At 46.3% G+C, this 25,911-nt stretch overlaps 1 protein-coding gene across 2 annotated transcripts in view; it reads right to left on the bottom strand.

The window, feature by feature from the left end:
* Positions 1 to 1,190: 1,190 nt before the first annotated feature.
* The window catches only part of PANX1 (pannexin 1), a 45,326-nt gene continuing 20,605 nt past the window's right edge, over positions 1,191 to 25,911 (bottom strand). The window contains exons 3-6 of one of the 2 annotated variants that reach the window (XM_082339975.1): positions 21,993 to 22,132; positions 9,446 to 9,669; positions 7,707 to 8,365; positions 1,191 to 7,171 (exon numbers count right to left, since the gene is read on the bottom strand). In XM_082339975.1, coding sequence (XP_082196101.1) covers positions 7,092 to 7,171; positions 7,707 to 8,365; positions 9,446 to 9,669; positions 21,993 to 22,132 — 1,103 coding nt within the window. In that variant the 3' untranslated portion in view covers positions 1,191 to 7,091. The remainder of the gene's footprint in view (positions 7,172 to 7,706; positions 8,366 to 9,445; positions 9,670 to 21,992; positions 22,133 to 25,911) is intronic. The other variant, XM_082339974.1, reaches the window with a different exon arrangement.

The raw sequence follows: 25,911 nt of genomic DNA, 5'->3' as shown, positions 1-25,911 counted from the left end.
AATTCTCTTGGTTTTACACCCTGCTGTGGACTGAACTGTGTCCCCCTAAAATTCATATGTTGAAGCCCTAACTTCCAATGTGACTGTATTTGGAGATAGGATCTTTAGGAGGTAATTAAGGTTAAATGAGGTCATAAGGGTGGGGTCCTGATCCCATAGGACTGGTAGTCTTATAAGAAGAAGAAGAGAGATCTCTCCCCCTCACCCATGTGCATGCACCAAGGAAAGGCCTTGTGAGGACATAACAAGAAGACAGCTGTCTCCAAGTCGGGGAGAGAGTCTTCACCAGACACTGCTTTGACTGGAATCTCAATCTTGGACGTCTAGCCTCCAGAACTGTGAGAAAGTAAATTTCTCTTGTTTAAGCCACCCAGCCTCTGGTATTTTGTTATGGCAGCCTAAGCTGACTAACACATACCCATAAGTGGAATTGTTGGGTCATATGGTAATTCTATAATTTTTTTTGAGAGCCCGCCACGCTGTTTTCCAGAATGGCTGCACCATTTTGCATTCCCACCAACATGGAGCTGACTTTTGAATAAAAGGTAAGAGGGGATGGGGACAGAGACGAGCACCTGAGGAAGCAGAGAGACCTTGAAGGAACAGTACATGTGGCCGCATCAAAGACAGGAGGGACGGCGGGGATGAGCCTGAAGCAGTGGGCAGGAGGCAGGTCCCCTAAAGTTTGCATTTTTTTTTTTTTTAAATTACTTTTGATTCTATTTGGGTTTTTTTGGTTTTTTTTAAAATTAATTAATTAATTAATTTATGGCTCTGTTGGGTCTTTGTTTCTGTGCGAGGGCTTTCTCTAGTTGTGGCAGGTGGGGGCCACTCTTCATCGCGGTGCGCGGGCCTCTCACTCTCGCGACCTCTCTTGTTGCGGAGCACAGGCTCCAGACGCGCAGGCTCAGTAGTTGTGGCTCACGGGCCTAGTCGCTCCGCGGCATGTGGGATCTTCCCAGACCAGGGCTCGAACCCGTGTCCCCTGCATTGGCAGGCAGATTCTCAACCACTGCGCCGCCAGAGAAGCCCCTAAAGTTTGCTTTTTATACTGAAATCCATGGAGAGTTCCGAGCGATTTAGAAGTGGTGGGGCTGGGGTGGTGATGAGGGCTGGCATCATCAGATCTGCTTCCCACAAAGGCCACTGAATGCGGAAGATGCGTTAGACACAGAAGGACCATTAGTGGAATTCAGGGAAGCAGTGACAAGAGCCTGAAAAACAGTGTTGGGGATGAGTGCCTCAGAAGGGTGCGGGGTAGGTTAAACCGCAGGCTCGGAAACAGAGAGGCTGGGTTTTAGGATGACTTCCCTGGCAGGCACGACACTAAGGTGGCCCCCGTGATTCCCTGATGTTCATGTCCTGTGTAATCTCCTCCCCGAGTGGGGCAGCACCTGTGACTCGCCTCTAGGCAACAGAACAAGGCAAAGGAGGAGGGATTTTGCAGATGAAACGCAGCTCCAAAGCAGTTCACTTTGAGTTCATCAAGAGGGAGAGAGTTCATCAGGTCAAAACCCTTAAGAGGGACCAGGCCCTTCCTGTTGTGAAAGACAGTCCTATGGGCTTGATGACATACACAGTCATGCTAGAGAAACCCACACGCCAGGACCTGTGGGTGGCCTCCGGCCAACGGTCAGAAAAAGCAGTCAGACAATCGCAAGGAAATGAATTCTGCCAATAACCCGAGGGAGCTTGGAAGCAGCTCCTTCCCCAGGGTTGCCTCCGGGTAAGAACGCAGCCCATCCACACCTTGATTGCAGCCTTGTCAGACGCTGGGGAGGGGACCTAGCTCAGCCATGTCCAGACTTCTAACCTAGAAAACTGCCAGATAATAAGTATGTGTTGCTTTAAGCTGTCATGATTATAGTAAAGAGTTATGGAACAAGAGACAACTAATACAATCTCCAAGGTTCCCAGGGGGGCCACCCTAGGAAACAGTGGGGGAGCTGGAGGAGGTGATGACAGTCGCAGCTAGCACTTACAGAGTACTTACTATGTGGCAGGCACTGTATTAAGATTTCATGCAGCTGATTTATTACCCACAACAGTCAATTGTGTTAATTGACCATTGTACAAGGGAGTCCCCTTCTTAAGAGAGGGAGGCAGGCCAACCCATGTTTGGCAGTATACAGCCTCTATTCCTTCCTCTCCAAACCCAGGCAAACAATTCCCAATCAGAAAGCATCTGATTTCTGCTTTAGAAATTCCAGAATCTGTGGGCCCTTCATCAAGGACTTTTTTCCTTTAGTTACTGACAACTGGATTTTAATACGTGCCATGACGCCTACTGAATTTTGTGTATTCAGCAGAGAGGAATGAGCCTCAAGACATTTCAGAACTCAGCTTCTGCTACATCTTCCCTGAAGAGAAGGTGAGAAATATTAAGACACATTTTTCATTAGAAAAGAAGTTTTATTTAGGTACACAGGACAGTGCAGAACAAAAACACTGTTTCACTTGTATCTATAGACACAGCAGCCTTGATTTTCAGCCTTTCAACTCTCCTTAAAGAGAAGTCAGCATGGTCAGAATGTAGGACGCGGACAGGTGACTTAGGTGGAAATATGAAATATAACAGTGATAACCACCCAAATGCAGAGCTTTCAAGGTTCTTGGTTTTTTTTTAAAGGTCATTTTCCAAGACCGTAATTGGTTCCCATCCTTCAACCTCGGTGGAATAGAAACCAATCATTCTTATCAAATGACATAGCAGAAAGAACATACTGATTTTTCTTTAGAAGTTTTGAAGAAATGCAGTCATTAGAAAGAATTTACGCCTAGAGCACCACATTATAGAATACCATTAAATTGTCATTCTGGTGCTTTAAAAAGAGCCAACTTGTTAAAGAGGAGCGGATGGCTTCAGTTTTTGTAGGAAACACTTGTGACATTGTGGAATTCTTTCTTCCTCTTCTGGTGGGGCAGGGGGAGGCACTCAAGGCATAAGAAACTTTTATAAATTTCAGGAACTTGAAGAACAATGACTGATCAAACCGCATGCTTTAACTGACAAAGTATTTTTACAGCTAAAAAGAGAACCCAGAAACAATACATTTCACCTAAAGCAGGCAGCACAAACCAACCACGGATTAATATCTATTACATTCCACAAACGACACAATATCATCTTTGCCAACCTTTTCCGAAGGTTTCACTTTACTTGTGAAAAATAGGGCGAAAATGCCAATGACCGCCCAGAAGGAGCCATTTCATCCCAGTGCCATCAGATGAAACCTCAATTACTCACAATTGCACATTTCGACATTCCTTTTCAAGAGGTTATTTTGGGAAACTACCGAGACAAGGACCTTTATAATTTCAATCGCCCTAATCATTGCGAGGCAACACTGAACTTGTATTGAACTTGGAAAGTGATCACAACTTACTCCACGATAAAAAGCTAAAAATCGTCACTACTTAATATGCAGAAACCTATTCATTTGCAGAACTACTCCTTTCTCCACCAAGAGGCTAAATGAGCCTCCCCTCCCTTGCAGAGGACCATTTGCCTTTTAAAATCAAATTACAGTTGCCCACAAACTAGGATTTATTATAACGGTGTGTTCATTTATTCAAATATTTACAGAATGCCTACTACACGCCAGCCATTGTTTTTCAGGAGCTTGTGATATAACAATGGGTAAAAACTCCCACCCTCCTAGATCTTCGATTTATCCTGGAGATAAGCAAAAGAAACCAACACGGATGCATTTTAAAAGCTGTGCAACAATCCGCTTCTAAGAGCTGAACAGTTCTCACGGGGCCAATGCCCACGGTGCCCTGCCATCCCACCTTAGCTCATTTTTGGAAAGGAGAGGGTACTCAGAACAGGAAGGAAGCTTCCACACATGAAACACAAACATGCAACCAGACCCGCCGTACAATGGGACGTTTCTCGCATTCTCCCAGGACGACTACAAAGTAGGACAAAGCCTCTTACAGGTCAGGTGTATGCCCTCCCTCCCCACATTCCAGTGAGGCTGGCTGCGGAGGGGCAATGACTTGGGTTTGGAATAAGATCACTCCTGGTGGCCAGAGAGAGAAGAGCGGTCCATGCCAGCTGCCTGATCACTCCAAGCTACTGCCCCCACCCCACCGGCTCTTTTAATTGACTTCTTCAGCCTGACTCTAGGAAATGATGTCAGTTACTCAAAGGGGACGACAGTTCATTCAAAAGTGTGCAAACGTGGTTTCACTAAGTGTACAGCTGAGACTTACTGTCGGAAGCAGAAGCTTTCCACAAGGGCCACGGGAGCCTCCCTGCCGTGCAGCTCGGTCCCCAGGCATTAGAGCACAGCTTCTTAACCTGGGCTGCGTGGACCACGGTGACCCTTGAAGGTGTATGTAGTGTTGTGTGTATATCTGAGGAGAGGGTCCATAGCTTTAAAGAATATACTTACAAAAAAAAAAAAAAAAAAAGAATATACTTACAAGGGGGGGTTTGTAACCTCCCAAAAGTTTAAGAGCCTCCATATTAGAGGATCTCTGCCTGTCCCTTGGAGAAATTAAAAGTGGAGCTGGAAACTGCTGTCAGAACAATCAGTCCCAGCCCCAGCTGTAACGCTGGTGTTACGAGTCCGGTTTAGAGGCCTCGTGGTGGTTTATTAGGAAGACACAAGCCAGAAACAAAGTCAGCTACTACTGGCGGTGGTCATTGAGGATCTTTTTAAAGCAATGATGACTCCTCATCCTCGGAAATCTGCCATCTCAAAAGTAGTCCTCCCTCTAAGCCAGCAGTGGATGGAGTTAACTTTCCTAATAACACATTTTCTCAAGCCAAAATGTATGAGCAGACATCCACATCAGACTTAGCACCATGACTATTCATGGACAGTATCATGTACCCCAAGGCATGGGTTCCCCGAACCCTGCAAGTAAGGTACAAAAGGTGATTGGAGCTCTTTCTGTTCAAAATCACTGTCTGTGCTTTGTTTTGTTTAAGCTTCAGCCTGGGGGACACATGGCTAAAGAACCTCTGGGAAGAACTGTAATTAGACTCTCAAAATCATTAGCTACAGAAATGATGGGAAAGAGGAAAACAATATGGTGTCTCCTGAGAACACAGAGCATTTGCTGGGAGTTTTCTGGAAGGGCCTTCAGTCTGGTCACTCTTCCTCTAGATACCTGCCTCTGTCTTCACTGCCTTTTATTAGTCTCTAAACTCCTCAAAGATGAGGACCTGCCTTATTCACATCCTTGTAGCCAGTCACTAGTGTGATGTCCGGGGCATCACAGATGTTATTGGAACTCAGAGAGTAGGGATGGGGGTGGTGCACAGAGGTTAAGGGCTCTAATTAAAGAATTACATGTGACAGGGCTTAGAGAGTCCCTGGTCTCCTAAAATAATGTATCTACTTTTACCACTTCAAACTATAAATTAGGGGCTGTCTATAAAGAAGTTGAGGCTTTTTGGAAAAAAAAAAAAAAAAAAAGGATAGCACAGAAAAATATATTTCAGAAATTTTTCAAATGATAAAAAGAAACCAGTGTAGAGAACTGCGATGTAACATCTCAGATATAGTGATATAAAAATGCAGCAAAATTGATGATTTAGGTTACTGACATTTCTAAGTCACACTATTATTCCATGGTAATAAATATTATGCAGTAAGAATAATGTAAAACACTGATTGCATCCTGGATATTTATCATTAGCTTTCCATCTCAGAAACCATCACAGAAGCACAAATAAAATCTGCTTTTGTGAATATTCTGAAAGGTGGAGAGCAGCTTACGTAATTAGATTAGGTAAACAACTGTCCCTAAGAGCCATCCATAAACTTTGAAGTTCCTGAGGATTATCCACTAGCAATGTATTAACTTTCTAAGAATAAAAACAGGGAGGTCCACAGATGTCATTTTTAAGAATTTTGTATAAAATGTAAACATAGTGTAGGATCTATTTACATGATCAGAATTGGAAAAAGGTTTTTGATATTCTGGGTCAGCCTTAAATGTTTATGAAACAATGCTTGGGTGATACACTATATACCCATTTGTAACATTTATTCTGTAATTCCCCATCAACGCTAGAATGTTCTTCCCAAATGGCCTCAATTTTGACATCACACGATTCTAAATTTAAATGAATTTTTAAAAGATGTTCTTAAATATAAATAAACTGCGAAGCTGTTCTGGCTCCAAGCACACCCATGTGGCAGATGTCATTTATACGCTCTGATCGTAATAGGCAAAATGTCCCTCACTTTAAGCCTTCTGTGTTCTGTGAATTTGTTTAAGTAACATCCTGTCTCAAATGCTTTTGACAACAGAGGACTTCCCTGCAGACAACCTCTTCCAAAGTGATTGGATTAACTTCTTCTGTATGTTCAGCTTTCCCCACTGGGCTCTTTCAGAAGCATTCTTTCCTGTATGGAAGTCACAATATCCTTTCGATGCTATCTTATTAACGAAGTTCTCAGTCAGAGCAGCACTTGGGTCCACTGCCCTTTGCAGCAGAGGGCACCACATAGTGGCTAGAGGATCTCGGTTGGTCAAGGTTGACAGGTAGCTGGGTCCAGAGCCTGGTGTACGAGAATCGAGGCTCCAGCAATTCTTCCAATGTAGGATACTGCCAGGAGCAGATCCACTTATGGGTCCACAGTCAGCCAGTGAATATTTTTCTCATCCAACAGTCACCAGGGCACAGACAAGATTCATATTAAATTATACCCCGACATGTTTATTATTATTCCATAAAACAGAACAAAAAAAAACTCCCAAAGTCCTTGCTTTCCAGTAGCTCTGAGGCTCGTTGCACCATCTGTACATAAAGGTGTTTTTCTCTGAGGCACTAAGAGGTCTGTTACTCTTACTAGGATTAGTCTTTCCACCTTCCGTCTGATGACGACGTACACATCTACGTTTGCTGTGGCTTACTTGTCTCCACGTTGTCTCGTAGGAAGTTCATGAACCATCCTCCACAACGTTCTGTTGACCATCGTTTTCACCAGGGACTCAGTAAGACATACTCAGTATCTCTGCTGAGAACCATCTACTGCGAACCAGTTGGGTACCTGCCAGAGGTGTTTCAGCCAAAATGAATCCCATGTTGCCCAGGTCACTGATCTGAAGTTCACGGGAAAAAATCATCAGCAAGAAGTATCCAGAAGTCTCTGTCGAGCGTTCTGCTCTCCATTATTTATTTTCGTTCCATTGTGTACATTCAGATCTGTCAAAATGGAAAACAAGTATTTATGACAGAAGTCCCTCGGCAGGACCCATCGGCACTAATTAACTTCTGCTATAAATCTACCTCCTGGTCTTTGCCTTACCCAGTTAATCTTAGCCTCATTGCAGAGCAGCTGAAGTTGGGTCAGGGCGACAATTAAATCAATAAACTCTCAGTCTCTTTTGTAAGCGATGGAGAATAAAAGACAAGATGATAGGGAGAAAAGCCAGTAAAACAAGACAAAAATTAGCAAGAATGACATCAGGGAAGAATGCCTGAGCAAGGGGTGGAGTATGAGAAAGACAGAATGAGGAGAAGGAAGAGAGCACAGCCTAGATGCTTCCCTTTGGAAATTTGGGGCAGCACCAATGCTTTCGCCTCTCTCCCCCAGCACTGAGGGGTTTCACCTAAAACCACACCAGGAAAATGGTTTAACAACGGTGGGCAGGGGGAAAGACCGTCAGTCATTCATAAAAGGCGGCTGCAGAGGTGCTCTGTGGGCTTCCCCAGCTTCCACCCTGAGAGCTAAGCCTACCTTTGAGATCTGCCGTCTGGTCCCCCTGGTCCTCTGCCATCATCTCCACGGGCTCAGGATTTTTGCCATCAACCACGTCCATCTTGATCATGCCGAGGTTTGTCAGAAGAAGCATGGGGTCAATGCCCTGACAGCTGCTTTTAATATTCTCCAGAACCTTAAGACACTTGTACGACTTGAGTTCACTAATATTCTCCTCCAAGAAAAGAAAGTAGAGGCTCAAGTCGTTGTACCCTTCCGACTTGAAATGCAGAACGTCAAAAGTGGGCAGGATTTCATACACTTTGAGAACATCCGTCTTCTGTCGGAATGGAACAAACAGCGTGTAGACCACCACGGGAGCCAGCACGACATACACCACGAGGTTGATGAAACTGAGCAACTGGAAGATGCCGACGGCAATGAGTTTGCACTGGAACCGATCGGGGACAGTGCTGTCATTTTTCAGGATGCCGGATTTGATGTTGCAGATGAACTCATCCGAGAGGGAGGAGAGGCTAAAGTAATAGCCCAGGTAGACGCCTGCTAACAGTATAATGCTGAGTGACAGCACCCGACAGCTGATGTACGTGACAATTAAATTTTTGGAGTTTTTCTTTGTCTTTAAGTACTGCTCCACAATTGGGTACTTGAAGTGGCTTTCTGATATCTCCCACAAACTGAAAAGAAACAAATAAAAATAATTTAAACCCTTAACCAAGACTGTCAAATAGAAACATATTCAACAGTATCACACCGAAAATCTCCAGTGCCTTCCCTCCCATACTTCTCTACCTGTAACTTCACTAGAGTACCAGGGAATAAAATCAGGTTTTTTTTTTAAAAAAAAAAAAGAAGGAAAAGCAATAATAAAACACTTTCCCCCCTTAATATTTTAAGGAAGGTCTAGTTCATTAAATGTTCTACTTGCAAATTCTTAGAACAACTCCGGGCACCTAGTGAATGTTAAATGTTTGTTAAATAAATTTGCTAGTTCTTGTTCTGCTGCTGTATTTTTAACCTATATTTACCATTCAAGTGTGTAGAATAAGGTAAAGAAAATTTTTCTAGCCTAACCGGAACACATATGCCTCCTATAGGCGAGCAGCAGAAGGCCAACAGGTGGGTGAGTGTGGGTTTAGCCTGCGGGCCCACAGACCGGGTCCAGGTCCCAGGTCTCCCCCCTAAAGCTATAAGACAGTGTTTTTACCTAGAAAAAAAAAAGGAGGGGGGGGGGATAAATAAATGCCGTTATCTGTAATGATGTTTTGAGGATGAGATAACGTAATTTCGAAAACTCAAGTGTCTGAGCTATATTAAGTATTTTTAAAAATGAGAGCTATTAATAATATTGCTATTGTCAATAACAAAAACCGGAGCAAGAACGTGAAAAAAGCAAGGCGCTGTCTACTTGTTCCCCATTTCCCTCCCATCTGCTCTCTGTGCTCAGGGGTCTCTTCACCCTCTGTGCTTCTCCATGAAGGGGTAGGTCAAAGCAACCAGCGCTGCATTTGAGAACATGAGACAGCGATGCTTCACTCCACAAGGGAAGGACTCTTGATGTGACGACAGGTGCTGGGGCAGACAGGTGGGGGTGAGATTTGGGGCAGTGGGCCTTCCTGGCTCCCAGGGGGGGTCACCAAGTGGATGACAGTTCCCCATGTACTGGTAGTGAGAAGCCTAAGCCCGGATGGCCAGGAGAAGGGCTGCTAATTCATACTCCCAAATCCTGATGGGCTAGCTGCTGGGGGCTAAGTTACCTTTGCCCCAGGTTCTCGTTAACTTCTCGAGCTGGGCAGGCACCGTCTCTCAAGTCCAGGTCACGCACGCTCTTCGCAGCTCTAATTGCGCGGTTGTAAACTTTGTCAAGTTCTTCCATGATAAATTTCAAATCTGAGCAAAGATGAGGAACAGCTGCGAAACGCCAGAACAGGGAGGGAAGGTACAGCAGGATGGCCACCAGTAACAGGATGTAGGGGAAAAACTGAAAAATAGGAGAGCGAATCACGGGATCAACAGACCACCCCCTGAAGTAACCGTGCTAAGCGCTGCTAGCGGTTTTCTCATTTTGACACAAAAGTGCACGCCCACATCGCTTGTGAAGGTCAGGCTCCTTACCCAATAACTACTTCTTATGGCTAAATTCACCTGTCCAGGTAATACGTGACGCTGGTAACTACCTTTCCCCCCTCCACTTCGATAGACTTTAATTTGAAATCGTTGGCAACTACATGGTGACACATGGTGTCTCCTCCCTAATTACAGAAGGAAACAAAAAATTAAATTGTTCCCCCTGTCCTTTAGAATAATCCCTTGACAAAATCGCAATTAAGGAACATGTAAATGTCACAGTGGCCTCTGGGTTCTTCTTCTTCTTTTTTTTTTTTTTTAATTGCTATGGTTTTAGGAGGTCACTAAGGCTTTTAGAACTCTGTTTTTTTTCCTCTCTGGAATTTGGGAGAATGACAGAAATGCATAACGTTGCTCAAAACAAATTAGAAAAATGTTGGCTTCAGTGATCCTGTAATCACCCCGTGAAACAGCTGAAATAAGCAGGTAAAATTCACAAAATGCAGAACGGACTTCCATAGTGGACAGACCGTGAGGGCCACCCAACATCCTCATTTTACAGCCAGATAATCTCAAGCCCAGAGAAGCCAACCACAATGGGTGACAGTCATGAGGGGAGCAACCCGATCTGGATGTATATTCAAAACAAATGAGAGGGGATTCAGAAGTCAGAGAGAGCGAAAAGCATCCAGTAACCAGGTCCGCAGGGCAGTATGGAAAGGCTTAGCCTCAGAGAAGACACAGGAAGCTGCAGCCAGAACAGATCTGAAGTTAAACTCAGCTTAGTGGCCTTCGCAGCGAGGTTGCTGAGCCTCTGACCTCAGTTTCCCTATCTATCAAATGGTCACGTAATACAGGTGTTAAAAAGATTAAATTAGATAATTTATGAAAAATGCTTTGCATGGTGCCTGGCATGTCGTAGGCACTAAAACACAGCAGCTAAAACCAACGGAAAGGTTACTGAGTGGGCACGTTATCTTCAGTCCTCACAATGACCCTGGCAAAGCCGTTGCCGATGGCCTCACTTTGCAAAGAGGATGCCCAGAGCAGTTTCTGGCCACAGAGCACAAAGCTGGTGATAAGAGACGGAATATGAAGCTTGACCTTTCTGATCCCAGAACCATGCCTCTTTCACCATAATACACTGCAAATTATTTTACTTCTCTGGAAAATTCCTCCCTGCCTTTGGATTGGTCTCTCTCCACAGTTCCTCAGAGTTGTAACAGGAAGAGGCTACGATGGCCTTGAGTTGACACAAAACTCCCACCCCGACCTCTCTGGGAGCCGGCAGCAGACCAAGTAAGAGTGTGACTCTCACTATAGATCAGATGTACAGAAAAGTTGCAAAGATGGTCCAGCGCGTTCTCGAATAACCCTCATCCAGTTTTCCCCTCTGTTGACATCGGACATCTCCATGGCACACTTGTCAAGACGAAGGAACCATCGTTGGCACATTACCATTAGCTACATTCCAGGCTTTTATTTGGATTTCTCCAGTGTTCCCATTATTGTCTTCTTTCTGTTTCAAGATCCCATCCAGGGTATCCATTGAGTTTTATTGTCACGTCTCCCTAGACACCTTGGTTCTGTGACAGCTCCTCAGTCTTTCCTTGTTTTTTTTATGAAGAATAACGTTTTTAAATGCATAAAATAACACATAAATTCGCAAAGGAAATGGATGATGTTGATATACAGCTGTCACAACATTAAAAGACAAATGTGTATGTGCGTCTTTGTCAACACATTTAATGGGATCTAACAGATGGTCCAACAACACAGCAACTCTGAAGTGATGACGAGTAAAAAATACTCCAAGATAGCTGTGATTTCTGTGGGTGACAGTCACACATGGCACTAATACCACTATAGATTCTTGCCTACTTACATACATATTTTTTTAATGTTAAGTTTTAGCTTGAAGTACATAAAAAATAAAGCTGCCCTCTGTTTTCTTATCCTAGTTTGTGGACTTCCTGATGCTATCATGGAGCCCGCTTTAGGAATCCCTGCCCCAAGGGCAAGAGAAATAGCACAAATGGCTCAGAAACTCCGCAAAGCCCTCACCAACGCAGCTGCTTCCCTTTGGGGTTCTGGCATGGCATGGGGTCCTCAAAACTACTAATCCAATTTGCAAAGAGCTGCTACACAATGACACACACAACAGGCTGTGATTAGCTGCATTTTGGCTACATAATTCATAGTTGGCTACACTGAAACGCAGTGTTCCTTCAACGCTAGTCACTCTGAAGGGTGCCCATTAGTATAAAAATTTAACTGCGTGACGTTGAGTTTGTGCTGCTTCCATAACTGAAAGAAACAGACATTTCCTTTGGGAACCACAGAGGGAACACTACTTCTAACTTGGGGCTGTGAAATATGTGTATAAGTCACTTTTGGTTCAAAGCTACTTGAATAATAGCATTTTATCTCAAACTGTTCTTTTGAATTAGGAAGTGACTGTTTACAGTCTGCAGGAATTTTTCTAACATGCCAACACGGTGCAATAATTAGCACCAATGAATAGTCCAACACAGCTCACTGCAATTTGAAAAATGAATGTTTAAAGGTATTACGTGAATGTTTAAAGGTGTTTGCTTTCTTCTAAAATATCCTTGTACCTTGATCACCTCTAGGGGAATGTAGTTGAATGCCCCGTTTCTTAGTTTTTCTCCATAGTTAAACCTCTGTTTTCTTTTTCATCAAAAATAAAAAGGTGATTTGCAGTGAATCTGCAGCAAGATGGCTTTAAAATGAATTCAAATGAAATCAGAATCCAAAAAAAGCATTAAATTATAGTCTTTAAAATCCTTTTGCCCAAATAAGGAACATGGAAAAACTACCGAGCTTTATGAGTACATCTGCTGGATGGGAACGGCTTTGTTTCTAAGCTCTGTCTACTCCCAATTAGTTCTGAGATGCTTGGCATCTTTCAAAGCTATGACTGCATGATTCTGTACGATGCCCATGTTAGTTAGTGCTGAGCTATTCCAAAGTTGGTGAAGCTTCTCACAGCAAGATGAAACCCAAGAACTTGGTACACTTTTCAGTCTATCTGCCTTAAAATTTTGTTTTGTTTCTGGAAAGGGTTGTAGTTAGAACAACAGACCCTCCAGATGGCAGGGACCTTGGAGGGGATCCGCCCCAGCCTCCCTCCATGTTCAAATCCCCTCTAGCTCATCTAAGGCAAAGGAGCATCCAATTAGGACTGAACGACTCCTCCCGTGAAATGGATGTGATCACGTCTTATGGGATTAAATGCAGATGGGTAAATTCATTCAAAAACATCTCCTGGGCACCTGCCAGGTATCAGGCAGTGGGCTGGGAGCATGGCCCCAAAGAGGAAGTGCACAGTTTGCCTCAGGACCACACAGGTCAGGTGGGAATACCAGCTAATAATTAAATAATCAAAACGTAAAAGTGATGATCACAAAATATGTAGTACTGAGGGAATAGAGATGTCCTTGGGGAGGTGAGGGAAGGCTTTGTAAAAGAGGTAACGTCTGAGCTATGTCTGAAAGTACAGTGAGGCAAAACAACAACAAACAACCCATAAAGCACTATTATGGGGACTTCCCTGGTGGCGCAGTGGTTAAGAATCCGCCTGCCAATGCAGGGGACACGGGTTCGAGCCCTAGTCCGGGAAGATCCCACATGCCGCCAAGCAACTAAGCCCGTGCGCCACAACTACTGAGCCTGTGCTCCAGAGCCCATGAGACACAACTACTGAGCCCGCGTGCTGCAACTACTGAAGCCCGTGGACCTAGAGCCCACGCTCCACAACTAGAGAAGCCACTGCAATGAGAAGCCCGCACACCACAACGAAGATAGCCCCCGCACACCACAACGAAGAGTAGCCCCCGCTCGCCGCAACTAGAGAAAGCCTGTGCACAGCAACAAAGACCCAATGCAGCCAAAAAAAAAAAAAAAAAGCACTATTATGTTAAGACTCAGCTCTCTGTGGCCCTTCAGACATCCTCTTTCCTCTGTCTAGAATTCTTTCTCCTTGTCTACCTGGTGAATTCTCACCCATCCCTGGCACCAAAGTAAATGAGCAAGCCCACAGCTGAGGAAGCAGTAAGAGCTGAGGCTGGAAGGGTGTGTAGTAGGTTGAAAAACTCATGTCCACCCTGAACCTCAGAACACGACACTGTTTGGACATAGAGTTTTTGCAGATGTAACTAGTGAAGATGAGGTCGTACTAACTTAAGGTGGGCCCTAATCCAGTGACTGGTATCCCTCTAAGCACACAGAGACACACAGGGGAGACGCCACGTGAAGACAGACGCAGAGACTGGAGCGATGTATCTACAAGGCAAGGAACGCCAAGGACTGCCGGCCACCACCACAAACTAGCAGAGAGGCATGCAATGGGCCCTCCCCTCTGAGCCCCATAGAAGGAACCGACTCTGCTGACACCCTGATTTCCAAATCTAGGAGAGAAGACATTTCTTCTCTTTCAAGCTACTTGAGTTTGTGGTCATCTGTCACGGCAGTCCTAGGAAACTCATACAAAGGGGAAGCGGGGACCGAATTATGAAGCTCCCACAGTACGGGAAGCCGCCGGTGGAGGGCATGATGGGAATTTATTTTAGAAAGATTATTACAGCCATGGAGAAAGGAAGACACTGGAGAGGAGAGACGAGGCAGGAGCTTACTGCAGCAAAGAGGGGGTAAGGGATAAAGCACTAACTAAGGCAGCAGCAGTGGGGAGAGGAAGACAGACTTGAGACTACACAGAGGGGGAAACATACCTTCCAGTGCCCAGTTGGAAGTGATGGATGGAAAAGGGGAAGAACTAAGGCTAATCCTGGGTTTCTGGCTTACATGAGGGCATGGGTGGTGGTACCAGTAGTTGAAATAAAGAAACAAGGAGGAAAAGATTCACAGCAGAGGGGAGTGAGGCAGACCTGAGAAGATGAGAGTCTGAACGTGAGATATCTGTAGTTAAGGCAGGGGTGGTGGAGGTGTAGTTAAGGCACTGCCCTGGTGGAGGTGTGTCGTACATAACTAAAAAAAAGAAGACAACCTGGCCATCCTCGCAACTCTGGATTTTGTAGCTTATAGATGGTCAAAGCCAAGAACATGGCTGGGATCATCCAAGGAGAACACGGAGAAGAAGACAAGAGAACCAGGGAGGACATGAGACTCTAACATTTAAGGGTCAGTTAGCAGGAAGCAGGTAAACCAAGAACAAATGCCACAGGGGAAGCGATATATAAGGATTCGTGAAAGATGTGGGTTCCTGAATGCATGTTGTTTGGATAGTGATGCATTTAAAGATAACCTCAATTATGGGAAGTCCAATGAGTGAAGAGCTCCCCAGAATGGCTGATGCATTCCATGGGCAGTTTACAGAGGAGAGAGAATTAAGGGGGTATGTCATTCTATTCTGCACTCAAGGGAAGACACCCAAGGCAGCAGGCTTCGTGCTGGGTGACATTCTGGGAGGGACCTAACAGAAGGAGAGACCTGTAAAAGAGAATATGGTAAGCAGAGCATTTGTGTGTGAAAGAAGAAAAGACTCCTGTCCATAGAATTAGAACCAAGTTACAAGGAAGCAAGGAAAAACCTTCCTAAAGATCTGTACGAACATGATATGGACTATCCTATGAGGCAGGGAGTTCTCTTTCACTGGATCATCTGGGAGGGCTTCAGAGCTCTAGATCAGGGATGGGTAAACCTTTTCCCGCAAAGGGCCAGACGGGAACTGCCTGTGAGCCATATGGCCTCTGTCACAACTAGGCAACTCTGTCATAGTATAAAAGCAGACACAGGTAATGTGTAAATGAATGGGCATGGCTGTATTCCAACAAAACTATCTGCAGAAATGGGTGATGGGCTGGATTTGGCTGGAGCAGGTATGCCAGTTTGCCAGCCCCTGCCCTGGATCTTTGCTTTGCAAAGAGTGGTCCACAGAGAAGCACCCTCAGTATCACCTGGGAGCTTGTTAGAAATGCAGAATGCAGGCCCCCATCAGACCTGCTGAATCTGAGTCTATATTTCAATAAGATCTCCAGGTGATCTGCGTGCACACAGAGTTTGGGAAACACTGGTTTAGATGAGTGGTGTCTACACTGGAACCCAAGCTGGTCCAGCAGAAGCAGACTCTCCTAAAAAGTAGATAAAAAACCACATTCCTGTCCTTAACCCCACAGGTTCCAACTTGTGTTCTGGATGGGGCCTAGGACCCTGTGTTTTCACACAGATAATGCTAAAGTTTGAAAAACTCTGGTCTGGAAGCCTCAGAGAACCCCTGCAACTAAGTTTCTGTGAATCCACTTAAAGGAAATATAGCAAGATTTGACAACTCTGTTAATTTTATTTTCTTGTTGTTTTTCAGTCAAAAACTGGCTTTTCTGTTTCAGAAAGAAATCTTGCCTAACAGTGGCCTACTTTATGAACTTGAACAAAGAGACCAGAACACCAAAAAAAGGCCAGTTGTCAAACAGTCCTAGAGTGCCACCTGCTGGCCCCTTGAATGCACCCATATTTCCACCAGAGACGACTCCTCAGAGATACTAGAGGCTACTAGAAATAAAGGGAGCGGGAGAGAAAGGGAGCTGAAACAGGGCAGGAGAAATGAAAGAAGTAGGTGGGGAGGGATGACAGCATGAATTATACCACTGCCATAAACTACACCAACACATACTTCAATATTACACTGAGTAACTTCTTTGGGGCGGGAATTTGGGTCTCCTGGTTTTAACTCTGGCATCAGAAGTGCGTTGAGAAGTGTTCACATAAACCCTGTGCCTCTAACCCCCTCATTGTGAACACCAGTCAGAATGCTCCTAGAGACCTAAGTCTGGTTCTGATCAGGACCTGCAAGCCACCTCATTCCCCTCCTCCCTTCCATATGTGTGCCCTGATCACCCACTGTGGACTGTGCATTGTTCTCGGGGTACAGTGATGAACAAGACACGTCATGGTCTCCGCCTGCATGGAACTTAGAGTCTTGGAAATAAAGAATCAATTAAGGAGAATTAAGGCAAGTAATGACCATATCCCAGGGTGATTCCAGGAAAAGTACAGGCTGCTCTGGGAATACACAACCAAGCAACACAGACCAGGGTGGAGTGAAGCTGATATGCTGCTTGGCCAGTGGCCCATTTCTAGGATTTGAATGCCTGAGGCAGGGCATGTAGTCTACTGTCTACACAGCAGGCCCACAGTTTTATTCCTGGAAGCTTCACGTTGACCCACCTGGCCCTTGAAGCAGTCTGAACTGGCAACAACCCTCAGTCTGGAGGCTTAGAGGAAGCTTCTAGGTGGAAATGATATTTAAGCTGAGACTGGGAAAATGCATTAGGAGTTCACCGGATTTGGAAGTGAGGCTGCGGTGGTTCACAAGGGCCAGAGGGAGAGTGAACCTTGTTAGCCAAAATAGTTTTGTTTTGTTTTGTTTTTTTTAAAGAAATAAAGACATTTCATAGGGACACTGGAGGGTTTTGTTTAGGGAAATAACAGTCAGGCAAAAAAGAACACCTGTGATGATGTGGAAAGGGGTAGGAGAGTAGGAATGACAGCAGCAAGATGGGCAAGAGGACGGCCGCTGCCCTAGAGGCTGGACAGAAGGATGGCCCTAGGGGCTGGACAGAAGGAGGAAGAGTTTAAGAGCTCCTTATGAAAACAGACCTGATGGGGCTCAGTGACTGACAGGATGTGGGGATGGAGAAAGAGTCAAAATGGCCCTCAGACTTCTGGCTGATGTAACAGGATGGTTGGTGGTGTCATTAACTGAGCTAGAGGTCACAGTGGGGACAGGCAGGAAATGGAAGTTCAGCTCTGAACAAGCTGTGCCGGAGGCGCGTGCCAGACCTTCAAGTGTTCAAGTTCAAGGTTCAGCTGGGTGTGTGGATCTGGAGCTCAAGAGAGAAGGCTGGGTTGGAGACAAAGACCTGGCTGTGAACAGCCCATGGAAAGAAACTGAAACCAGGGACATGAAATGGTCCAGGGAGGGGGTGCAGAGGAGGCGGCCTAGGACAGAACTCCAACTTCTCAGAGACGGACAAAGGGAGACTCTAACCGGAGAGTCAAGAAAGCATCTGCAGGAGGGCGTGGTCCGCCGGACCGGATGTCACAGAGAAGCCAAGTAGCATAAGCCCCAGCGAGTGAGAATTAACTTAGCAACAGGGAGGTTGTAGGTGACCTTGGCAAGACCAGTTTGGTGGAGACGGACGTGCTAGAATGTCAGTGGGAAGAGAGCCTGCGAGAAGGGATGGGTTGAGGATGCAGAGGAGAAAGATGGGGAGGAGGTGTTCCTGCAGCCAGGGAGGGGGATCCGGAGCACAGTGGGTCACACAGGAGAGCAGCTTCGTTCGGGAGGAGGGGCCCCATCCACTCACCAAAAGGACAGGGAAGGCTGGTGCTGCGTGGGGACGTCGGGGACGTGTGATGGCAGGGAGCTGAGGGTGTTCTCGTGTCCGAGCTTCCGTCTGCTCTGAAGGGGGTGGGGGAGGGCCTTGGAGGGCAGGAGGTGGCGGTACGGGGTGGGATGTCCTAACGTAGCTCCAGGTAATGAGGCACACAGAGCGAGGTGTCCACCAGAACGGTGACAAGTGGAAAGGAGGTGAAAGTCCTTGGAGACAGAGAATGGTGCATCAGATGTGTCATCTGGGAGGACCCAGAAGGCACCCTAGGGTAAAGAACTCTCACCAAAGTCCTGAATGAATGAGGAGGGGGGATATAGCTGGGTGTTGAGAACGAAGAACTAATCTAAGGAGGTGGGTTTTTACATGACGGAAGCACAGACAGAGTGAGGAGTAAAGATATGGGAAGACGACACACATCTTCACGTCCACTCTGAATTAAGGACCTCCTGGGTCAACAGTGGGCTGCCCCACTGGACAGCTCTTCTGCTGGAAAGACCCTCTTGGTGCCGAGCTAAAGTTCACCAACTGGTAACTTTCACTAACAGGTGAGAGTCTAGACTTCTGAAGCCACACAAATCAAACCTGCACCTTTTCACATGTGAAAAACACCTGAGATCTGACAGAGGCCATGTGCTCAACCCATCTGGCCATGGGACTTTGGACAAGGCATCGCCTGCCGTCGTCCTCCGCATCCCCTCTGTGAAATGAGGAGCCTGGAGGAGATGGTCCCAGCCAGCTGAAGAGTCATGAGCCCATTGAGTGTGGAGAGGCCAAAAGAAAACCAACAGGAAAAGCTTTCTAAACTTGAAAAAAGAATCCAGCAACCCAACATTTGGGCATGTACTCAAAAGAACCAAAAGCAGGGACTCGAACTGATATCTATACACCCATGTTCACAGCAGCATTATTCACAAAAGCCAAGAGATGGAAGCAACTCAAGTATCCACCGATGGATGAATGGATAAACAAAATGTGGCGTATACATACAATGGAATATTATTCAGCCTTTAAAAGGAAGAGGATTCCGATGCATGCTACAACACGGGTGAAACTGGAACACATTATGCTAAGCGAAATAAGCCAGACACAAAAGAACAAATATTATTTGATTCCACTTATATGAGGTACCTAGAGTAGGCAGACTCAAAGAGACAGACAGCAGAGTGGTGGTTGCCAGGGTTGGGGAAGGGGAGACAGGGAGTTAGTGTTTAATGAGTACAGAGTGTCAGTTTGGGAAGACGAAAAAGTTCAGATGCATGGTGATGATGGCTGCACAACAATGTGAATGTACTTAATGCCACTGAACTGCACACTTAAAAATGGCTAGAACGGTGAATCTTACGATGTGTATACTTTCTCACATACACACACCACTTGAAAAGGCATCAATGTGAAAATAAGGCAGCTGTGATTACAGAATTTGGCCTGGCTAAGAAAGTCACACTTATCCAGGTAAGATCCTCCTATCTTATCTGGATCTCCTGTGGGTCTGTTTCTAGTTCTGGGTTTTCTCTCGTACTCTGGTTATTTTTGATTGAGTGCTGAACATCACATGTGAAAAACCGGAGCAAGAATCTGAGGCTCTGGATGAAGTTACTTCCTCCAGGGAGGACTGGCTTATTTTTGCTTCTGGATGGCAGGTGAACTAGAGACACTGACAATCCCAAATCTTCTTCATTCAATCAATACTAAAATGCTCTGAACCAAGACTCTAGACCCTATGAGGGCTGGCTGAACTCTGGATCACCCCTCACTCCTCAGCGATGGCCTTTCAAGCCTACGGTGTTGACCAGGGTCCTTCCAACTTGGCCTATTCAATTTTTGTCTCCAGCCCTGTGAATCTGGCAAGAACTCTGCTCAGATCCTCAGCCAAACTTCCACCAAAACAAGCTAGACTACCATCACCAGAAAGAGAGCTCCTTCATCTTTCACTAACATTGAAAACTTAAGGCTTGACTACCCACGCTGCTCTACAAGACTTCCCCTCCTATCCTGCAGGGGCAGTGGGAGCCCAGAGACCTGATTCTCATCTTACAGCCAGCAACTAGTCCTGTGACTCCTGGGCGTGACCTCTCAAGGTGTCCTTATCCTCACGTGTAAAATGCATTTGGATCACAATCTTTGAATTTCTTCCTGCTCTAAAGGTTTTGCAGTCTCTAACGTCCCTGCCAACTCTTACACTGGACAATCCCAGAATATATATTCCTATTCTGTGGATCCATCAATCTCCAGCCCAGCCACTGATTACAACTTTCCATTCCCAGAAGACCATTAAAACAAACAGATTTAAACTGCAACAGCATGCATTTAGATTTGCAAACAAAGATGTTCAGTTTCTAGAACTGTGCCCATTCATACGGAAGATCCTTATTACTCACTGCCCGGGCTACTGTGTCATGCAAAGTTGATGAGGACCCAACTGACGCTAAGGCCGAAAGTCCAAGAGAAAAGCCCAACCCCAAAGAAGAAAGGAGTCAGTGTAGGGCATCATTGTGCCAAATGGCACGCAATACATAAACATGAGGGAAACAAGCCTGAGTCACAGCAAAGGACTTAAACTGTTCTTTTTAAGAAAGAAGGACTGTGTGTTCAGCAACAGGTCAAGGCAGGAGAGAGTCAAACAAACGTCAGCCTTTGGCTTTTCAGAAGCTAACATACCGGGACTTCCTGGGTGGTGCAGTCGTTAAGAATCCGCCTGCACATGCAGGGGACACGGGTTTGAGCCCTGATCTGGGAAGATCCCACATGCCACGGAGCAACTAAGCCCACGCACCACAACTACTGAGCCCATGTGCCACATCTACTGAAGCCCACATGCCTAGAGCCCATGCTCTGCAACAAGAGAAGCCACTGCAATGAGAAGCCCGCGCGCCGCAACAAAGAGTATCCCCCGCTCGCCGCAACTAGAGAAAGCCTGAACGCAGCAATGAAGACCCAATGCAGCCAAAAATAAATAAATAAAATAAAATTAAAAAAAAAAAAAAGCTAACATACCATGCTTTCCTTGGTGGATGCTGAAGAATGCACAAACATTCTATTCATTTTCACGATGAACAAAAGAACCAGTGGCTGAAAGTAATGACAGGCTGAAACAAAGTCCTACTTTCACAAGTACGGAGAAGACCCAACGGAGCTGCTTCATTACGCAGAGAACGTCCTCCTGCACAAACCTGCCAACTCTGGCCCAAGTTCCACACTACCCAGCCTTTGTGAGCTCTGCCTCCACACTCCCCCAACCACGGAGCTCCTGACCTGCCCCTCTTCTCTGCAGGACACTGGTGTCTCCCAGGTAGCATCTCCCCTTCCTTGCAGCATGTGGACCCATCAGAAAGCAAAGGCATGTATTCCAAAAGCTGTGCTGCAACCAATACCCCCAGACGGAGTCATCCCTGGGCTTCTCGATGCTGCAGTAACACATGCGCTGGAAGCTACTGACCTCTACGTTGGTCCTTACTTTTTCCAAGAGACCCTGTGTGTGGTGGAATAGGAGCTGGCCGAAGCTCTGAGTCCCGACTCTGCTGTTCTCTAACAAAGCTCATGAGGCATAAAAAATGTATTGAGAGCCTCGTATGGTTCAGACACCGCTGGGCATCAAGGGTAGAAAGGCCACTGAGACACATGAGGTGCCGGCCACTATGGAGCTCAAATCAAGGAGCGCCTCAGTTTTCCATCTGCTCAAGGAAGGTGCTGGACCAAGTAATCTCTGAGGTTCCTTCTGATTTTAATGTGCTACAGTTTTACGATCTGAGTCACAGCCCTGGTTGGCCACATGCATCCATGTGGCTTTGGACTGGTGCAGCCTCTCTGGGCCTCAGTTCCCACGTCTATAAAGCAAACAGGTGAGATTTGCAATGTCCCCAGTTACCTTATGCAGACATAATGGAAGGTTTCCAGAGTCACCCTGCAAGGAGTCCTTCTGCTGGACGGCTGCCCAACAATAAGAGTCCACGAAGGAGGCCTGACGCCACGAGAAAGAACTGGGGGAGAAGCAGCTTATTTGGGTACCTAAGAAACAAGAACAGATTGTTCCAAGTAAATGAAAGTGCAGGTGTCTGGACCCTTCCTGCCCCACCCATAATCCCTCCTTCCCTGCCTCAGACTTTCAGGTGTTTGCTAAGTCACCAAACACCACTACAGGAGCGAGGCCAGCACCAAAACCAAACCCCCAAGTCTGCAGTAAAGCTGAATATTTGAGAGCTTTCTGGCCAACACTGGTCATGACAGCAGCTTGGGCTCCGGTGGGGAAAAACTCTTGAAAGAAGTGAAACCATCATAAAGGAAAAGTGAGCAGGAAAGGAACCAGAGCCAAACACGTGCAAAGGAAACATGCTGAGTTGGTTTAATTTGGGGTGAGGATTGAGAGGAAGGAGAGGGTTATAGGGTGGGGAGTAGGGAGAGAGGAGGAGAGTCAATACAGAAAATTGAACCAGAAAAGGAGTCCATTTTAGAGCCAAGAAACAAAGAACATTCATCCTGAGGAAGAGAAGGCTGATGGAACATTTGGTAATACATCACTGGATGGCAAATAGACCGTTTTCCAACTCCTCTAAGAAAAAAGAAGGCACAGGCCAAAACTGCAGCCCAAGTGGTTTCCATTCAGAAGGCAGATGCTCCAAACTGCAAACCTGCAGGCAGGGAGATGGGCGCGGGATGGGAAACCAGGAGAGCTGGGTCCCACTCGAGGCTCTGCCGTTAACTTGCTCTTCTGGGAAGGGGCTCTGGACCTCGGTTTTCTCCTCTGCAAACTGAGAACTACATCGCTCCGCAAATGCTACCGCTACTACCTGGAAGATTCTTCATGCTCCTGAGTGCCTCCTGACTCACATGGGCCACCGTGGAAAACAGGCCAGTAGGACTTTCGGGGTGCAGGGCTGAAGCTGTGTCCCCCCTCCTTGCCAGCAGGCAGAGGGCCTGGTGCTGAGCCTCTCCTGGCAGCCCTGAGCCCAGCCCCACTCCCCTGCCCCATCAAGCAGGTACAGGAACATGTGTCCCTTCCAGGCACAGGGACCAGCTGCTGGGGGACAGCTGACACGCTCTCTTCCACAGCCTGCACAGCGGGAGAGTGCCAAGTGCCTGGGCTCTGATGTTAGCTGTATCTAAACCTAACTCTGACCCTCACAGCCGGGTGACCTCAGGTCACTTACTTACAAAGCCAGGGATCTCCAAATGGGGATGACATTAATGTCTAGATTCTGAGTAGTGTACCTGGTTCCCGACAGTTGCACACTGCACATCCTTCTGTACCAAGTGGCTAGCAGATTCTGTTACAGCTTTAAAGATGGGGGAGGGGGGTGCCCACCATTCTCCCTCCCCACCCTGCAGAGAGGACAGGACAGTAGGAAGACACTGAGCTGGACTTCCCTGGTCCCTTCATGAGGGACATAAAAAGCCTCAAAGGGTCGCCCTCCTCTGGTGAGGGGTCGGCCTTTATACTTGTGACAGGAGAGGGTAGCGATGGTATGTTGTCCGGAGAGTAGATTCTTGTGGTGAAGGGGGTGCAACGGGCCAGGCTCTGAGTACCCCCTCTTCTTCATCAGGTGCCTTTATGCCCACAGACGTCAAGAAGGGACTTCTCAGATACAGCCCTTGGAGATGACTGTGAAAAGTCACACACTTTCTGAAAGCATCCTCTAATAGGGTAACTTCTTGCCAACCAGGAATGGCTTAAATATGAGTTGGGGGTGGGAAAGACATTTTAAGGTCCCTTCCAACTCTTATCCCATTAAACTTGAGTTCTTACATTTTATAAAAAATAGAGCAATCAGGATAGCACAGGACCCCCGGGGCTAGCTTCACTCTGCTCTTGCATCAGTTATTCCTTTGTCAAATGCTTCTAATGAGGTCCCAGACACCAAGGCTCACTGGGCATAAAACAGCAGATACTGTAAGAAGGACAGACAGGCCCCAGGTTATAGATGGATGGTTTCTGGCCAGTTGCTTGCTTAGCACCATCTGTCCAAACACATTCTCCTGAAAATGGACAATGCTGTTAGGATTTCATGGAAACCTGTCTGGCCTGTAAGTCCTCATGCAGGTAGCCAGCATCTAGTAACCTTCTTTCCATAGGAAAAGTGCTTCAAGTTGTCCTGGGACCTCAGGGACCTCCCCCAGGGCAGTGATGGAAACTGCTGGAGCATAAATAACTCAACTTCTTCACACCAAAGCTTTTGCAAACGAAGAAGAAAGGAAATTTAACAGAGTCTACAGACAGAGGTTGAGCACGTGTTGAGCTCCTAAGTAAACATTCTTCATCTGGAATGGAAGATCAGAAGAAAAGACAACCAATATTCACAGGACACCACGCCACCTTTAAATCATTACATTACCTCATTTAAACCTCACAACCAAATCGAGGGAGGGGAATAGACAGATAGATGGGTCTCGTCTTCATTTTACCCTGGAGGAAACTGAAGCTCACAGTAATTCAGCAATCCCTCATCCTAGGAAGTCAATGGTAGCATCAGAATTTGAATCTGTATTTAACTCTCAGTCTCTTAAAATGCCCCTCTCTGGACCAGTCACTCCAACAAGGCCGAGCTGGAGGAGGTCCTGGGAGCCGGGGCTCTGGTGGAACGGGGTGGTTTGAACATTTGGTTACTCCAACTAACCAGCATGGGCAGAGCTTCCTAGCAAGGGTCAAGGTCAAATCTGAGAAAAGGAGCAGATCAAGCCCTGGGTATTGGATATTCCCAGGCCAGAAATGGGACACAAAGGAAGTCAAGAGCCAGGCAGGGGCAGGAGCCAAATGGGGAGCGAAGGGCGGGAGTAAAGGGAGGGACCTGCAGGAGGTCCAAGCAGGAGGGTGCAGGGACCTACCCGAGGTGGGCTGTGCAGCCCTAACACCTTCACCCAGGGCCGGACAGCCTAGCCTGGCCTAAAAGCACCCATGTCAGGAGGCTCAGCTGCAGCCATGGGGCTAGGATGCTCGGGACCTGGACCACCGTGATTCATCTCCAAATGTTAACTCCACATCCTTTATCTCATTTACTCTTCAAAATGATATTGGAGGGGTGATCATTTCGTAACGGATAAATATGTCGAAATCACTATGCTGTGCACCAGGAACTAACACAGTGTTGTAGGTCAATTGTACTTCACAAACAAACACACTCATAGAAAAAAGAGATCAGATTTGTGGTTACCAGAGGTGGAAGATGGGGGGCGGGGGAACTGGATGAAGGCAGTCAGATGTACAAACTTTCAGTTATAAGGTACATAAGTGTTAGGGACGTAACGTGCAACATGACACATATAATGAACACTGCTGTACGTTCTATATGAAAGTGGTTAAGAGAGCAAATCCTAAGAGTTCTCATCACAAAAATTGTTTTGCCTTTTATTCTGTGTCTATATGAGACAATGGGTGTTCACTAAACTTACCGTGGTCATACTTTCAGGATGCGTGTAAGTCAAATCATTACCCTGTACACCTTAAACTTATACAGTGCTGTCTGTCAATGATACCTCAATAAAACTGGAAGAAAAAACCAATACTATTGGGAGGTAAACAGATGTTTTATATATTTTCCTAGTAGTCTTCCAGTAAGGAGAGTTTCCGGTCTCCCTCCTCTACCTTTTTAAACTGTTGCCAGATCATCCACCCTCAAGCTCAGTTCTGATCTTGACACTCCCTTGGCTCAACATTTTTTCATTGGTTCCCTGCCACCCAGAAGACAAATCCAAACTGATGCTCCAATCCAACCCAATTATTGCTGTGGCTTGCACAGGCCCCATTTGCTCCTAAATCTGTGCCTTTCCTCACATCAATCCCTCTGCCCGGGGGG

The sequence above is a fragment of the Balaenoptera borealis genome (assembly GCF_965194805.1).
Source record: "Balaenoptera borealis genome assembly, chromosome: 11".
NCBI lineage: Eukaryota > Metazoa > Chordata > Mammalia > Artiodactyla > Balaenopteridae > Balaenoptera > Balaenoptera borealis.
Note: the sequence above shows the minus strand (reverse complement) of the source record. Positions and strands in the feature narration are given on the sequence as shown.